This window comes from Mobula hypostoma, chromosome 6 (assembly GCF_963921235.1).
Source record: "Mobula hypostoma chromosome 6, sMobHyp1.1, whole genome shotgun sequence".
Classification (NCBI taxonomy): Eukaryota; Metazoa; Chordata; class Chondrichthyes; order Myliobatiformes; family Myliobatidae; genus Mobula; species Mobula hypostoma.
In genome coordinates, this window is record NC_086102.1 from 100336347 (window position 1) to 100355055 (window position 18709).

At 40.9% G+C, this 18709-nt stretch overlaps 1 protein-coding gene across 1 annotated transcript in view; it reads left to right on the plus strand.

Annotated features, from left to right (window-relative positions):
- Positions 1-18709, plus strand: part of pdia5 (protein disulfide isomerase family A, member 5) — a 215339-nt gene that overhangs the window by 69783 nt on the left and 126847 nt on the right. The window contains exons 7-9 of the mRNA XM_063049955.1: positions 364-424; positions 4459-4526; positions 7542-7633. Of these exons, the coding sequence (XP_062906025.1) occupies positions 364-424; positions 4459-4526; positions 7542-7633 (221 nt within the window). The remainder of the gene's footprint in view (positions 1-363; positions 425-4458; positions 4527-7541; positions 7634-18709) is intronic.

Sequence of the window (18709 nt, forward strand, 5' to 3'; positions counted from 1 at the left end):
AGCCTAAGCATAGAACAATGTACAATGACCAATTAACCTACTAAGCGGTGCGTCTTTGGATTACAGAAGGAAACTGGAGCACCCGGAGGAACCCCATATGGTTCATGGGGGGAATTTACAAATTCCTTACACATGGAGCCAGAATTGAACTCTGAACTTCAACGCCCTGAACCATAATAGTTTCACACTAACTGCTATGCTCCGTGTTACCACAGAGTTCTTCCAGTAGATCATGTGTTGCTCCAATTTCCAGCATCTGCAGTCTCTCGTGTCTCCTGAAGTGTTCATTATATTTTAGCAGCTTTTTGCTTTTGCTTTGTAACAAGCCTTGATAATTCTCTGTTTTAATTAACTTTTCCTTAGGAATTCAGGAAGCTAATAAGGAAGGAGGAGCGACCAATTCTCATGATATTCTATGCACCATGTAAGTTTTCTCTGTGTATGTATTGATGTGCCAAGCCTGTTGGTTGTATTGCATGCATGTCCTCTGTATACCAACCACAGCTGAGTAAGTGAGGGATTCAAAGTTCACAGTAAATGTATTATTAAAGTATATATACTACCCTGAGATTCATTATCTTGCAGGGATTCACAGTAAATACAAAGAAACACAATAGAGTCAATGCATTGTCTCTTCTAGAGATAGGATTGATTTGGTACAAAAGATACTGGATTTTCTGCATATTTAATTGGAACCTCCTTGTGTCAAAAAAGTATTCACAAGAGCTACAGAGATTGCAAAAGGGAGGGAGGATAGGGGCAGGAAAGAAGGTCCCTTCGATGGCTGCACAGTGGAAATTAGATTTGATGAGTTATTGGACTCTCTGGCAGACAAAGTAATACAACTTAACTCTCATTTATAAGATACCCAGCAAGCACTTGAATTAAAGGCATAGAAGACTACAGCCCACATGCTGATCAATAGAATTAGTATAGATGAGTATTTGATCAGCATAGAAGTGGGCCAAAGGGCCTGTTTTGTGGTGTTTGACTCTATGATAGGTAGAACAAGCTTGACAGGCTGAATGTATTGCAACATTCCATCCATTAACAAAGCATGAGCAGGCACTTGGCCATGTTGCTGGAGGTAGCTAAGTGGTGGTGGTGGTGAGGCCTTGCTTCCTTCCAACTGTGGATTTCCACCAGAGGACAGGAGAGTCAAACTGGAGATAGAAATTGCATCCTCAGATTAGTCAGATTAAGAAAAATGTTGCTTGCTGTTGTTGCAGTGAATGCTTTTTACACCGTTTTCTCTGTTGTAACACCTGATGATAATGAAGCAGCAAGATTTCTCGACCTTCTGTTATTCAGTCAGTGTTCATTTCTTTGTGGCCTATTTTCATTTTAGAATTGCTGTTAGTTCTTTTATGTGTGTGTTTATTCTTCTTAAGACCTGCATACCTCATATGTAAACTAAATAAATATTACCAGGACTTGAAGTATTCAGATTTTTTTTGGAAATAGCAATAATACTTGGATTTTATTTAGAAATATGGCACAGGAACAGCCTTTTTCAGACCACCAGCCCACTCTGCCCAGTTACATCTTTGGAATGTGAATTCATGGGGAGAACATACAAACTCCGAACGGCCAGCATTGCATATTGAACCCAAGTTGCTGGCGCTGTACTAGCGATGCCCTAACCACTACGCTGCTGTGCAATCCAAAAATTATTATGCAGCCAATGTGTTGCTTCTTGCCTATTTTTTTCTCCCCTCTCTGCTAAGTGACCAGTGATAGATTTGGCTTCTAAACCTAGTCGTCACTTTCATAATCCCTTCACTCTGTGGTGAGAAAAGACCTGGGTATCCTTGTGTTCCTGTCACACTCTGGTTGAGAATCTGTTATATTAATGATTCCAAGCATTAGTCTGCATCTGCAACTGCAGGATGCATTTATTCTATTTGCATTTCCATTGCACCAATACTTAAATAATTCACAAGAAACAATGGTTAGTAATTCACCAGTACCTAGCTGTGAATTTAGGGTAAATGTGCTCTATTGAAATAACAAAACAATGAGACAATTCTCTGAAATCTTGAAGTAAAAGCAAAAGGTATATAACTAACATATGAGGAGCACTTGATGGCTCTGGGCCTATTCTTGCTGGAGTTTGGCAGAATGGGAGGGGGAAGGATCTCATTGAAACCTATCAGATATTGAAAGGTCTAGATAGAGTGGACTTGGAGAGGATGTTTCCGATAGTGGAGGAGGTTCAGACCACAGGCCACAGCTTCAGAATAGATGGATATGGAGATCCCTTTAGAACAGAGATGCGAAGAAATTTCTTTAGCCAGATGATGGTGAATCTCAAAGATTCAAAAGTACATTTATTATCTAAGTGTGCTTGCAGTATACCACCCTGAGATTCACCTGCCACAAAACAAAGAAAACCTTAGAACCTGTTCAAGGAAAAACATCATTGTCACCCCCAATGCGTGAAAACAAAATCACATAAAAGGCAAGTAAAGGGGGAAAAATTAGCAGAAAACACAATGTAAAACACAGAATCGATAGAGTCCAGAGATATTCAGTTCAGTTCAGCACTGTGTGTGAAATCTGTGGAATTCATTGCCACAGATGGCTGTGGAGACTGTCATTGGGTATATTTAAAACAGAGGTTGATAAGTCTTAATTAATAAGTGCATAAAAGATTACGGGGAAGAAGGCAGCAGAATGGGGTTGAGAGGGATAATGAATCAGCCATGATGGAATGGTGGAGCAGACTTGATGGGCAGAATGGCCTAATTCTGCTCATATGTCTTATGGTCTTATGGAACTGTACAGGGTTAGATAGCGCATGAGGGAGAATTGATGTTAAAAGTTTCAGGCACACATTAAAAAACTATTGATTTACTATGCCTGACTCCTGAATGAAGCTGGGGTCATGATTTACACCCTGAATGATGTGGTAAAATTTGTGGGTTCAACTCCATCATTAAAATTTGGTTGCAGTGAAAATTTGGGGTTCTAACATTAAACTGTCATCCACTCTTTGGGGCATTCCTCTGTTTTTGTGGATGGTTGTGAAGAAAAAGCATTTCAGGATGTATATTGTGTACATTTCTCTGACATTAAATTGGACCTTTGAACCTTTGAAATATTAAACCTTGTTGATCATATCATATTAAGAGCTTAAGAGTAACCTTCAATAGTTTCAATAGTTCTGTTTAATATTAGAGAAATGTATAAAATATACATCCCGAAATTCTTGTTCTTTACAGACGTCCACGAAAACAGAAGAGTGCCCCAAAAGAAAGAGTAACGGTAAAAATATTAGAACCCCAAAGTCCCATTTACTACCCTTCCCATGCACAAGCACCAGCAAAGCAATGACACTCTCCCTCCCCATCTTACTTCAGCAAAAAGTGTCAATGCCCTCCACCCACCAAGCAAGCAATAGCAAAGCCTTCAAAAAGACCATGATCTACAGTACAACAAAAACTCATCTTTCACCCAACAAATCCAACATACCACAGGTTCTTTCGCTTTCCCTAATAAAGAGGCAGAGAGGTGCCCCTCGGCAAGAGGGGAGACAAAAAACAACTCACTGATTTGCGATGATAAAGTCTGCTGCATCGCTTTTTTCCCCCTGAGTTCTCCGACTCAAGAGTCGGCAACAAACTCTCCCCCCACCAACAAGAGAGAGAGAGACTGTGTGATTCGCCAAACACAGGGCCCCCTGACAGCCATTCCTCTGTTCCCGGTGTTTTGTTTTCTCCCACGACACTTCAGTCGGCAGCACTGGCGTAGAATTGGCTCATCTACAGGGCCATGAAGCCTTGGAGCCCTGAAGACCCGCTCGTCTTCTAGGACGGGTCCTTGGGATATTGAAAAGCGGCCAGTTGTGAGTCCCAAGGAGGGGTCCCATCAGCTCAAAGAACCAAAGTCCGAGTGTAACTCCAGGTCAGGATCTTCAACAGAACCCCATCCACCCTGAAAAGGGAAAAGAGGGACATCAAAGATAGAAATTAAGCTGTTTCCACAGATGAACTCAAAGGAGTCACTGTTAAGCGCCATCGTAGCTCTGTCCCAAACCTCACCAGGAAGTCAAATATATACTAGTTATTTGTATTTGGTATTAATCTAAAAACAAATGTGAACATGTAACATCAAATCTGATTCTGATCCATCTCTGCATCAAGCCCAAGAGCTCTTACTTTTCCTTTCCCCCTCCCTGCCCCTTCATGCAGCAATATCCCAATAGTATTTAAAGTGGAAATTGTGTAGCTATTTGAAAAATGATATGAAGTGTAGTCTAGGAGAAAGGATTAGGTGGAATAGTTTGAGAAAGAGCTGGTGTTCACGGTGCTGTGATGTCTTTGGAATGGCATCAGGTGAAATGATTTTGTCAAAGCTGTCACTGATTTATTGAGTTCAGTGTTTGTCTCTGTCTCTCTCTCCTTCTGTTTGTTGTTCTGCCATGGCCTTTGACCTGACTTTTGATCCTGGGGTCAGGGTGTGGAGTGTGCAAGCGGATAATGCCAGCCTTTGAGCAAGCTGCCACAGAATTGAAGGGCGATTATGTAAGTATCACAGTTTCATTTGTCCTGTTAAAAGGTAACATAATTGGTTTTCTTCTTCATAATTCAGCTTAATCAGGTTTCAGTCCTGATCTTATTATCTTGTACAGTTTTTCTCATTTGCTTTAAATTCTAATAGAAAGTTATGATAATGAAATCAAGTGAACCTGATGCCCAAAAAATATTGTGGAAATTATTTCATTTTATAAACTTGGTTAAACAACTTGAATTATTAAACCAAATTTCCTTTAAAATTAAATTATTAGCTACTTACTAAATCATGGACTAAACAAACCATTGCTGGAAATCTGACAATGTGTGTTTATATAAGTATAAACACAGATAAATAAATACAGGAAACATTCAGTGGCAGGATCTGTGGAGAAACAGTGCACAACCTTGTTAATTCATTGTGCTGTTTTGATTGCCTATAAACCCTTGTCTGAAATCATTCACTTGTTTTATGAAAATGCATAATGGGTTTTAAAGCAAAACATGAGCTGAGGGAACTCAGTGGGTTGGGGAGCATTTGTAGAGGGAAATGGGCAGTTGACATTTTGTGCCGAGGCCCTTCGTCTGTGCATATCACATTCCCCATTACAGATGTTAGCTGACCCACTGAGTTCCTTCTGTATTTTGATTCTTTGATCCAGATTCCGGCATCTGGTCTATGTCTGAAAAATAGGCTCTGTTAGATATTTTCTCTCATCTAACTGTATGTGTGTACACGCACACTTGTGTGTATCTGTGTGTTTGTGTGTTCACAGGACACACTATTGGTAGCAGGCTCCGCATTCATTACCTTTAAGTGCCCTGCATGCCAGATACCACTTAATCATTATTCTTCCACTGTTGCTGAAATGCTCATAGTACTATAAACAAATGGACTACTACAAATGCATAGTCTTCATGTGGCATATGGAATTTGGTAGTAAAAGTTAGTTAATCAGAATGATTTTTTAAAATTAATGAATGACTGCAGTCTACTAGGTTGAATGCACACTAGATTGATGCATTCAAAACCAAGTTGAATGTACAGTGGATTCCAATATTCCAGGTAGCCACACCTCGTTCTACCACTTTGACAGGCAGGCTAAACAAGGTGAAAGTAGCCCACCTGTGAAGTAGGGACACGCCTGTCCTACCATGTGAAGTCGGCTCCGGTGGACTGGTTGGATAAGGTCAATAGTGAGATCTAACAGCTAAGAAGGCAGTTCTGCAAAGCTTCAAAGAGAGCGAAGGCATGATAAGGCCCAGAAGTCATGGTTATTCATTGTAACTAAGGAAGACCCAAGTTGGTGATGACTACTCGTTTCACTGAATCAACTTCCAAGGTCAAGAGTGTGGAACTGTCTCAGTGCAATGGCTTTTAGAAGCTCCCCCCGCTCAGGTTTCAGTGTTGTCATTGGATATGATAGGCTTTTTTTGATTGACTGTAAATGAACAAAATCAGTGCAGATAATGACCTTCAGACAATGTTTTCAATTATTGCATCCTCCAAATCTTCATTTTCATTGTAATATTCAAGATGCTTATCGATACCTTCAAATTCTTCATAGTTCTTAGCTTCTTGAAGTAGTGAAATTGTTTCATTTTCATTCCTGGCTGTTTCTGGCATCTCCAAGCCTGAATGCTTGAAACCACTGTGAGCAAAACAACTCTAAATGGTCTTACTGCTTATTTCTCACCAACTATCAGGGACAAAAATCATTGCTTTTTGAACACAAATTACGCTATTTAAAAGCTGTTTGCTGTAAGTACAGTGTAGTATGTAATGGCCACACAAGCTCATACGATTGGCGCTAGTTAAAAACTGTTTGGAACAGTCTCCTGTCCCAATTAAGTGGCAAGATGTCCCAAATAACATAGGGAAACCAGGCTATTTTATCACTTAGTTTTTGTTCTTTTAGAGTTGTCCCAAATAAGCAGCTGCCCCAATTAACTGATGGCCAAACTAACCAGAAACCACCAGATTAGGAATTTGCTGTGGTGTGTTGTTCAGGATGCGACATGCAACAAAAATGTAATAGCATTCAACAATTATAAAGAATTAAATAAAAAAGTATTGTTAGAGGCTAAGGGAAGGATATAGAATAAAATGTACATAAATACATAAATACTAGCTTATGTAAACATCATAAAAAGTGGTTTAAAGTGTTCACAGTGCAGTGCTGTGACAGGGGTAACAGATGGGAGGGTGGCTAACTTTGGAGTCATATCATTTATAGTTAGTAATAAAAATGGGCTTAGGTGCTGGTTTTATGCCCCCTTTCCATTCTGGAGAGAGTTGCTGATAAGGTGACATAGAATTAGACTTGTATTAGTGGTCAGGAGAATGCTGCCATTAAAAACCACAAGACCACAACCACTAATTGCTAAATTTCCTACTGCCAAATTCCACAGCTGCCTCTTGTCACTGTTCTATTCACAACTTCCTATGAACGCTTGATTAGATCTGGTCTTTTCCGTGCTGGGACTTGTTGATTCACCCTATCTGTTCGGATTTGAAGCAAAATAAACAATTAGAGATTTTATTTGTTGATTTAGCCAGGACCAAATGGAGCCTTCATTTCTTAAAGTGAAGGGACAGCCTTGGGATTCAGAATTGAATAGAAGCTTTAGGTACTAAGGGTAGTGCAAGCTACTGGAATATGGAAGTGCTACAGTAGCATAGCGGTTAGTACTTGGGGCCTTCCAGAGGTTGAAGTTCAGTTCTGGTGTTTTTTGTAAGGAGTTTGTAAGTTCTCCCCGTGAGTGCATGGGTTTCCTCCACGTGTTTCAGTTTCCTCACATAGTTCAATGACCTACCACTTAATAGATTAATTGATGATTGTAAATTGTCCTGTGATTAGGCTAGTGTTAAATGAGTGGGTTGCTCATTGGCCCAGAAGGGCCTGTTCTGCGCTGTATCTCTAAATAAGTAAATAAAGGGTTGAATAGTTAACTAAATTCATCTAGTTTTCATTGACGATGTTTTGTTTGGCATGTCTGGACTAATATGCATTGTTTTCTGAATAGGTAATGGCCGGGATGAATGTCCATCCAGCTGAATTTGATGAAATCAAACAGGAATTTAATGTTAAAGGATATCCAACTTTCTGTTATTTTGAGTAAGTCATGACTTATTATCCACAGAGCAAACAGTGAGGTTAATAACCAAGTCCAAGTAATCTTGTGTGGCTTTGTGGTTTTGCTATCATAGATAACACAACACCATGTGGTTTGGTGTTTCATGTGGTGCAGCAGTTTGACCTCAGATACCCTCTTATGTTTCTTTTTGTGCTGCGGCTAGCTCCATTCTATGGCACGATAAGTTAATGGACGCTTATGACCACACGCAAAATGCTGGAGGAACTCAGCCAGTAGGCAGCACCTTTCTGGCCGAGACCCTGCATCAGGATATCATTGTGTTTATGGATGTATATTACCTTCCATTTGGAATCTTCCATGTAAACATTCTAAGACCCTTGACAGAAGTATAATGAGACAAAAAATGACTGACAGGAATCAAGATATTAATTATGTTGTTTCCCAAACAACATAATTGGTCATACAAACATATTGGTCAGACAAACCAAACTAAAGAAAAAAATGTAGCTGTAGAACATGACAAGGAAATCATGTGCTTTATCGGGAATAAAATACTCCATTGTCACTGCTGTAAATCAGGTTGAGCTTAAAGAAGCATAAAGAAACAGGAAAGTGAAGATGCTTGAAGAAAAACTAAAAGACCATAAGTCATAAAGCAGAATTAGGCTATTTGGACCATCGAGTCTGCTCTGCCATTTGATTATAGGTGATTTATTTTCTCCCTCAATTCCATTCTCCTGCATTCTCCCCATTAGTTTTAATACCCTTACTAATCAATAACCTATCAACCTCTGCTTTAAATATACCCAATGACTTGGACTCCACAGCTGTCTGGCAATGAATTCCACAGATTTACCACCTTCTGGCTAAAGAAATTCCTCTTCATCTGTATTTTAAAGGGACATTCTATTCTGAGGCTGTACTCTCTGACTTAGCCTCTCTCACTATTGGAAGCATCCTCTGCACGTCCCCTTTATCTAGGACTTTCAATATTTAGTAGGTATATACTGAGGCATAGATAGGATTAAAGTATCATTGGAACAAATGAAATTCAATGTGTTACATGTGAGGAGGAGCAAGGCAAACAAGATGATGAGATCTTTAAATCTGACTCACTAGGAATGGTTGAATAATGTAGGATGGGATAATGGGTTAGGGAAAAGCACATGACAGCAGAGAACAAAGAGATGTGAACATTGTGTAAACAAACATAGTTTGTTTAGTTAGGCATTTAATAGTTTGTCACAACATTATGGGCCAAAGGCGCTAAGGATGAAGGTACAGGTGAGTGTTTCAACAACAGATGGACAAGAACACTCCATTCCCATTCCACCATTTTGGTCCATGGCCTCCTGTGCTGCCATGATGAGGCCACTCTCAGGATAGAGGAGTAACATCTCATATTATTTTTGGGTAGCCTCCCAAAAATGAACATTAATATGGCATGAACATTAATATCAATAGCTTCTGGTAATTTATACCCCCTTCCCCTTCTCTCTTTTTCCGTTCCCATTCCTGCTGCCCTCTTCTTTTCACCTGCCCATCACCTCCCTCTGGTTCCCCTCCTCTTTCCCTGTTTCCCATGGTCCATTGTCCTATCAGATTCTTTCTTCTTCAATTCTTTATCTCTTTTACCTATTATTTTCCAGCTTCTTTCTTCGTCCCTCCTTCACCCACCCACTCATTTTCCCACATCCACTCACCTTCTCCCCCCCCCACAGAAACTTGGTCTCACCTATCACCTGCTAGCATGTCCTCCTTTCCCTCTCCCCTCCCGCCCCCCCCAAATTCTTATTCTGGCTTCTGTCCCATTCCTTTCCAGACCTGCTGAAAGGTCTCAGCCAAAAAATCAGCTGCTTATTCCTCTTCATAGGTACTGCCTGATCTGTTGAGTTCCTCCAGCAATTTGTGCATTCCTCAAGATTTTCAGCATTTGCGGAACCTCGAGTTTGTCAGCCACTATTACTGCACTCTTGGTGGAGAAGAGGAGTTACTCACAGTCTAATGTGAATAATTCAATCTGAGATGCCAAGAAAATAAGGGAATGGTTCTTGGGTTGTGATCTGTTATTTGTGGCAATTCTTTCTCTTCATTGTTTTGAGTCTTTAAAGCACTCTTCAAAAGATAGTGGATGGAGATTGTTTCGATATTTTTAAGGCAGCAGTAGGTAGATTTGTAATAACCAAGCTGAGTGAAAGATTACTGCAGGTAGGCGGGAATATAGTCAAGGTTATAATCACATCAGCCACTGCATAGCAGATAATCTTGATGGTGGAGGAGGGGGATTTACAATAATTTTGCCAGACCTGCTGAGGCTTAATGATGAGGAAATGTTGGCAAATTTGAGATTCTTGTCCTCTGAAGTCTGTGAAGACATTTGATTGAATTATATGAAGCTGAGAGGCAGGTGGTGAGCAGGAAGAATTTATTTACAGCAGCAATTAGTGACCATAGGTTTAAGCTAACAGAAGGATTAATGGGAGTTGATGCAAAATCTTTCCACCTGTTGATGGTGGGGTCTGGGGACATAACGGAGGCAGAAACTCTACCGGATTCATTAAAGCAGATGAGCAAGGTTCTGTGTGGTAGGCAGTGATGTTCTCAAGTTAGCAAACCGGGTACAAAATTGACTGGATGGTAGGAAACATAGGGTGATGGTGGAAGGATGTTTCTCAGACAGGAGATCTGTTGATTATAGTGTACCCCAGGGGTTAGTGTTGGGCATTTTGTTATTTGTCATCTATATTAACCATTGAGACCATAAGATATAGAAGCAGAATTAGGCTATTCAGCCCACTGAGTCGGCACTGCCATTCCATCATGGCTCTCAACCTCATTTCCTGCCTTTTACCCATAGCCTTTGACACCCTTTCTAATCAACAACCTATCCAGCTACGTTTTATATGCACCCAGTGACTTGGCCCCCACAGCCGTCTGTGGCAATTACCATAAATTCCGGTGTATAAGCCGACCCTCCCCCCCAAGGTTAAAAAAATGTTTTTCATGTTACCTTTGTATAAGCCGACCCCTTTTGTAGAGGTTTTTGATTTAACCAGAAAAGATCCCAAGATCTCACATGCCAATACTCTGCTTTGCTGGCCAGATCCAGAACCTGGAAATTTTGTGAACCAGTACCTGCTAAGAAAACAGGCCTACGCATTGTAGAGCATTATAAGCGAATTCTTAATAAATAAATCAGGGAGGGAAGTTTTGGATTAGGTTCCCAATGGTAAAGAATCCTCTGAAATGTAAACCCCGTGAAACCATTTAGAGCCCATCGTATTCTCGTTAAAACATAACACGGGGTGGTGGGATCAGTGCATGTACTCAGTATTGAGTTTGCGACCACCATGTACAAAAGATTAAAACGAATGCGATATGATGCTGGCTTCAAGCTGAAGGTTGCTGATTTTGCTAATGGAATGAATAATTCTGCAGCTGCTAAGAAGTTTAGTGTAAACGAGAAACAAGTGAGAGAGTGGAGAAAGGCAGAGGACCCGCTGAGGGAAATGCCAAAGACGAAATGTGCAAACCGCAGGAAAACATGCCAGTGGTCAGAACTGAAAGAAAAAGTTTTAGAGTGGGTGAATCACCAGCGATCGTCTGGATACATTGTTACCAGAGAAATGATTCGAGTTCAAGGGTTGTAATGGGCCGAAAAACATCGTGAGGTCAGCGAAAATTTCAGAGCTACGCGAAGTTGGTGCACCTGATTGATGAATAGACGTGATCTTGTGTTGAGACAAAAAACAAAGATTGCTCAGAAGTTGCCGAGCGACCTTGAGAATAAGATTACAGCCTTCCAATCGTTTGTAATCAAGCATTGAAAGGCACATTCTTGCCCGCTCTCACTGATTGGTAACATGGACGAGACAGCAATGTTCTTTGATTTTGCTGGCAACCGCACTGTCAATCAGAAGGGGGAGAAAACAGTCCTTGTCAAAACAAGTGGACACGAGAAGCACGATTTTACTGTCGTGTTAACGTGTATGGCTGATGGGACCAAACTACCACCGATGGTGATTTTTAAGAGGAAAACATTCCCAAAGAAAGAAAAATTCCAGAGGGGTGGTGTTGTTTACGTTCAAGAATGGATGGACGAAGTGGGTTGCTTGAAGTGGGTTAAAGAGGTGTGGCGTCGACATCCCGAAGGTTTCAGGATGGAAAAGTCGCTACTTGTCTGGGACATGTTCAAAGTGCACTTGTCAGGTGAGACAAAAGCAGCATTGAAAGCTGAAAATACGGACATTGCAGTCATCCCTGGTGGTTTGACGTCCGTGCTCCAGCCACTAGATGTGAGTTTAAACAAACCATTCAAAGAGTGGTCAACAGTGGAACAAATGGATGATGTCTGGAAATCAGTCATTCACTCCAGTGGGAAATATGAGGGCTGCATCTTTAGCAACAGTTTGCGAGTGGGTAGTGCAATCGTGGGAGGAAATGAAGGCCGAGTGCGTTGTGAAGGCCTTCAAGAAGTGCAGCATCAGCAATGCTTTGGATGGCACTGAAGGATTATTTGCTTTGGGAAGAAGACGATGGAGATTTGGCAGCCAATAAAGCTGCAAATGACGACGTCAAAGCAGATGTTGACAATCCTTATGATGATATGGTGACTGCCGAAGAATGGGACGCGGGTTTCGGAGGGTCAGATAATGAAGAGTGTGAGATTTTCAAGCTCTGCACGTTTGACGATAACAGTGTACAAGTAAATTGAGAAACAGAATGTGTTTTGCAGATCTTTTCTTTTGTGTAGATTTCATAAGCATTTGTATTTTCTTTTGTATTTGACTCAGAAACAGCCAATAAATACGACCTGTCATCTATGTATTCGTTTTTCCAAAGTTGGCACTCTCTGTATAAGCAGGCCCCCTAATTTTAGGACCAAATTCTCGGCTTATACACCGGAATTTACGGTAATTATGCTAAAGAAACTCCTCCTCATTCTGACATTGTCCCCTCTGTTCTTGGACTTCCCCACCATCGGAAATGTCCATGTCCACTCTCTCCAGGCCGTTCAATATTGGATAGGTTTCAATAAGATCCCCAACATTTGTCATCTATATTAATGATTTGGATGAGAATATATGAGGAATAGTTTCTTTAGGGTTGCAGAAGACACATAATAGGTGACAATGGAGAGGAGCATCAAGAGTAGCAGCGGGATCTTGATTAGCTGAGGAACGGCAAATGGCGTGAGACCATAAGACATAGGAACAGAGGATAAGTAAATCAGCCATGATCAAATAGCAGAGCTGACTTGATGAGTCAAATGACTTAATTCTGCTCCTATGTTTTATGGTCTAACTGAGGAGGATGTTATAAGTCAATCTCTTTAGTAAGTCTGGAGTCACACACAGAGCAAACAATGTGTTTATGATCAGTAGTTCAATCCTGTGAATGATCTTCCAGTAGCATATCCATTATCTCACTGTTCTCTTAATTTTGATATCTATGAGTTGACTTGCATGTGGTGGGCCAAATGGCTTCATGTTTTGTAAATTTCTATTACTTTTGGATCTTATCAGACTGTGCAATCCCATCAGCTAAAACTTGCTTTCTATTACTCTATTTTTTTAGGAGTTGGACCTTTATCAGAGGTCAAAAATAATGAGGAAGATTCTACTGATACACTTGACTATTTAAAATAAATTTCTTCTCTGTTTAATATTTCCTTCTCTCTGGCTCACTTCAGTGATATCACTGACAAGGAGAATTGCCAGTTTGGATTACATCATTTACTTTCCAAAATGGGAAAGGTCACAACCTCAAATTGGCCTGGGACTTGCTGCAGAGCTACCCACTGTTTGAAAATACTTGCTGAGGAAGCAGCAATACCCAACCTGAGGTGTATTTTAAGAGCATAAGGGATTTCGCTTAATCAAAGATATTGCAGCTCATAATGTAATTTTTAAAAAATTTATTTAGAGATACAGCATGGTAACAGGCCCTTCCGGTCCAGCAAGCCTGCACCATCCAATTAAACCTATGTGGCTAATCTGCACGCCATTGGAATGTGGGAAAAAACCAGAGCACTTGGAGGAAACTCACATGATCACAAGGATAACGTACAAATGCCTTATAGTGACAGGAATTGAACCCCGGTTCCTATGCTACCATACTGTCACCTCAGCTCATTTTTTTTGTGCAGCTTAGCAAGTCATTTTTAAATCTCTTCTTCACTCAAAATGTAAGACAGTTAGTGAAATAGGAAAATGAAGAAGCTGAAAAATATTTAATATACTTTTCCCTGGCGAATGTTCTCACTTCCCACAGATAAGGGCATGGAGTTTGTTTAGAGTTACAAATTGTGCAAGCTTTTGGCTAACCTCAGTACTTAAGTACATTTTTCCTCTCGTTAATAGATGGATTGTCTGTGTGCAGTAGAGACGATCTTGATTATCTCTCTCATCATGTTGACAAATATGCATTTCCATTAAGTGTATTCTACTAATACGTTCACAAATGGAAATTCTGGCTTCCATTCTGCATGTGTCAGAGAGTTTAGGCCAATGTCAGCATTTCAAAGTAGCATGCTCGTGGGAATTAATTATTTTTACAGAACCCTACAGTATTGCAGAGGCCATTTAGCCTATTGTGCCTATACTGCTCTTTGAAAGAGCTACCAATTAGACCCAATCACCAAATCATCTTTCCCTTTAGCCCTGCACATTTCTCTTTTTAATGCATATGTTCAATTCCTATTTGAAAATCGTTCTTGAATTTGCTTCCACAGCCCTTACAGGCAGTACATTCCTAATTACAATTTGCCATTTAAAAAAAAGCTTCTATTTCTCCTCATGTCCCCCACATTTAAGTGTTTTAGCCAATTATCTTGAATCTGTGTCACATAGTTATTAATACTTTTGCCGGTGGAGGCAGTTAATATTCATTTATTCAAGAGTTATCATTAATGTTGAATACCTCTGTTTATTTTCCCTGGTCAAGATGAAGAATACGAGAGAGCATCACTCTCTTAAGTCATTGAAGTCGCATGTTCCAAGAACCATTCTACTTAACAAGACTTTGGAGTTTGACATCTTTCCTAAAGTGTAGTGCATACCAGTTGAGGTCAAGTTATAAACATTGATACCTCAACTTTGCATTTTTGGGGTTTATTTATAAAGGCAATGATCACCTATGCTGTATGAACAGGAGAAGTTTGAGATAGTGACAATAGTAGTTGGTAGATACTTTGTGCAAGAAATTAGAGCTCAAGCTGGATGTACTCAGGATCTTCCAAGAGGCGAAAAGCCTCATAGATGAGACTTTTATTGACCTAGAATATAGGTTTCAGATAGTAGATGGGTGACGACCAGGAAGTAAGGGGAGTACGCAGTTTGTGCATAGTTCGACTGTGGTCAATCCCTTCAACAACAAGTATATAACTTTGGATATTGCTAGGGGTCGGGTTGGGGGGAGGTGGAGATGACCTAACAGGGCGCAGCAGCCAGGCCAGAACTCTGAGGCTCAGCAAGGAAGGGTGACGCCAAGCTAGTGATAGGAGGCTCAAAGGTTAGAAGGACTGACAGCCCCCTAAAGAGCAGCCAGGATGGTGTGTTGCCTCCCAGGTGCTAGGGTCCAGGATGTCTCAAAGTGGCTGCAGAAGATTCTGAAGAGGGAGGGTGAGCAGCCAGAAGTCGTGATGCACAGTTCAAAGGTAGAAAAGGGGAAGAGGTTCATAAGACCATAAGATATAAGAGCAGAATTAGGCCATTCATCCCATCGAGTCTGCTCTGCCATTCCATCATGGCTGATCCCGGATCCCACTGAACCCCATACACCTGCCTTCTCGCCATATCCTTTGAAGCCTTGACCAATCAAGAAATTATTAATTTCCACTTTATGTATACCTACAGGCTCTTGACCTCCACCGTAGTCTATAGCAGAGCATTCTGCAGATTCACTACTCTCTGGCTAAAAAAATACCTCCTTACCTCTGTTCTAAAAAGTCGCCCTTCAATTTTGAGACTGTACTGTCTAGTTCTGGATACCCTCACCAAAGGAAACATCCTCTCCACATCCACCCTATATAGTCTTTTCAACATTCAGTAGGTTTCAATGAGATCCCCGCCCCCCACATTTTTCTAAATTCCAGTGAATACAGCCCCAAAGCTGCTATACGTTCCTCTTATGTTAATCCCTTCATTCCCGGAATCGTTCTCATGAACCTCCTCTGGACTCGCTTCAAAACATCCAGTGAGATACAGGCCCCAAAACTGTTGACAATACTCCAAGTGTGGCCTGACTAGTTTCTTATAAAGGCTCAGAATTTTCTCCTTGCTTTTATATTCTATTCCCCTTAAAATAAATGCCAACATTGCATTTGCCTTCTTTACCATGGTCTCAACCTGCAAATTAACCTTCTGGGAGTCTTGCATGAAAACTCCTAAGTCCCTCTGCCACTCTGATGTTTGAATTTTCTCCCCATTTAGATAATAGTCAGCACTATTGTTCCTTTTACCAAAATATATTGTCATACATTTCCCAACACTGTATTCCATCGGCCACATTTTTTGCCCATTCTTCAAATTTGTATAGGTCTTGCAGCAATCGCATTGCTTCCTCAGCACTACCTACCCTTCCACCTATCTTGGTATCATCTGCAAGCTTTGCCACAAAGCCATTACTTCCATTATCTAAAGCATTGACAAACAATGTGAAAAGTAGCGGTCCCAATACTGACCCCTGAGGAACACCACTGGCAGCCAAATAGAAGAAGCATTTCTTCCCACTCGCTGCCTTCTGCTTGTTAGCAATTCCTCTATCCGTGCCATAGGAATTATCTTGTTAAGCAGCCTCATGTGTGGCACCTTATCAAATGCCTTCTGAAAATCCAAGTAAATGGCATTCACTGCCTCTCCTTTGTTCACCCTGCTTGTTACTTCCTCGAAGAACTCGATAACAGATATATCAGGCAAGATTTCCCTTTACAGAAACCATGCTGACTTTGACTTATCATTAATCTCCAAGTACCCCGAAACTTCATCCTTATTAATAAACTCCAACACTTTCCAACCACTGAGGTTAGGCCTAATGGCCTGTGATTTCCATTCTTTTGCCTTCCTCCCTTAAAGAGTGGAATGACATTTGTAATCTACCAGTCTTCTGGGACCATACCAGAAACAAGTGATTCTTGAAAGATCATGGCCAATGCATCTGTTGTCTCTTCTGCAACCTCTGTCAGGACTCTGGGATGTAGTCCATCTAGTCCAAGTGACTTATCCACCTTAAGACCTCTCAGTTTGCCTGGCACTTTCCCTTTGTAATAGCTATTGCAATCCTGCTCCCTGACACTCACGGACCTCTGGCATACTGCTAGTGTCTTCTACAGTGAAGGCACTTGCAAAGTACCTATTAAGTTCATCTGCTATTTCTTTGTCCCGCATTACCACCTCACCAGCATTTTCCAGTAGTCCAATGTCAACTCTCACTTCTGTTCTACTCTATATATAACTGAAAAAACTTTTATATGTTGCTTTATATTATTGGCTAGTTTGCCCTCATATTTCATCTTTTTCCTTATAGCTTTTTTAGTTGCCTTTTGTTGGATTTTAAAAGCTTCATTATCATCCAACTTCTCACTCACTTTTGCTACCATATATGACCTTTCCTTGACTTTTATGCAGTCCATGTCAGTCATGGTTGCCTAGCCTGCCAATTGAGAACAAGTTCTTCTGTGGAACATATCTATCCTGTGCCTTGTGAACTATTCCCAGAAACTTCAGCCACCTCTACATTGCCGTCATCCCCACCAGTATCCTCTTCCAATCCACCTGGGAAAGCCCCTCTCCCATGCTTCTGTAATTCCCTTTATTCCATTATGATACAGATGCATGTGATTATGTTTCTCCCTCCCAAATTGCAGTATGAATTCAACCATATTATGATCACTGCCTCCTAAGGGTTAGTTTATGTTAAGCTCCCCAATAAGATCAGGGTTATTACACAACACTCAGTCTAAGATAGCCTTTCTCCGAGTAGGCTCAAATGGAAGCTGTTCTAAAAAAGCGATCTTGTAGGTCTTCAATAAATTCCCTCTCTTGCAATTCAATGCCAATCTGATTTTTCCAATCCCCTTGCATATTGAAGCCCCCATTACAATTGTGACATTACCCTTATTACATGCCTTTTCCAGCTCCCTTTGCAATCTCAACCCAACATCTTGGCTACTATCTGGAAGCTCATATATGATTCCGGTAATGTTTGTTTTCCCCTTGCAGTTTCTTAACTCCACCCACATAGATTCAACATTCTCTGACCCTATGTCACCTCTTTCTAAAGACGTAATTCCATCTCTTACTAACAGACCCACACCACCGTCTATGCCTTCCTGTCTGTCCTTTCAATACAAAGTATATCCTTTGATGTTAAGCTCCCAACTATGACCTTCTATCAGCTACAACTCAGTGATGCCCACAACTTCATACTAACCAAACTCTAATTCTGCCACAAGTTCATCCACCTTATTCTGAATGCTACATGCATTTAAATATAGCTCCTTCCGTCCTGCATTCTTCATCCTTCTGAATTTTGCCTCTGTGGTACAATTTAACTCTTTGCTCTGTCTGCATTTATACCCAATCATTGGCTTGTCCTTACATTCATGTTACGCCCGTCATATACTTGTAACCATGCAGGTTCATCCTCAGCTCAATCATACTGGTTCCTATTCCCCTGCCATATTGGTTTAAACCACTCCCAACAGCTCTAGTAAACCTGTCCATTAGAATATTGGTCCCTCTCGAATTCAAGTGCAACCTGTCCCTTTTGTATAGGTCATAGTTGCCCCAGAAGAGGTCTCAATTATCTAGAAATCTGAATCCCTGTCCCCTGCTCCAATTCTTCAGCCACATATTTATCTGCCACCTCATTCTATTCCTATCCTCACTGTCGTTTGTTACAGGCAGCAATCCCAAGATTACTACCCTTTTGGACCTGCTTCTCAGTTTGCTTTCTAACTCCCTGTATTCTGTTTTCTACTTATGTCGTTGGTACCAATATGTACCACAAGTTCTGGCTACTCACCCTCCCTTTTCCAGCGCAGTGAGTTAAGGAGGAGGCTGAAGAACAGGACCTCCAAGGTAGCTTTCTCTGGA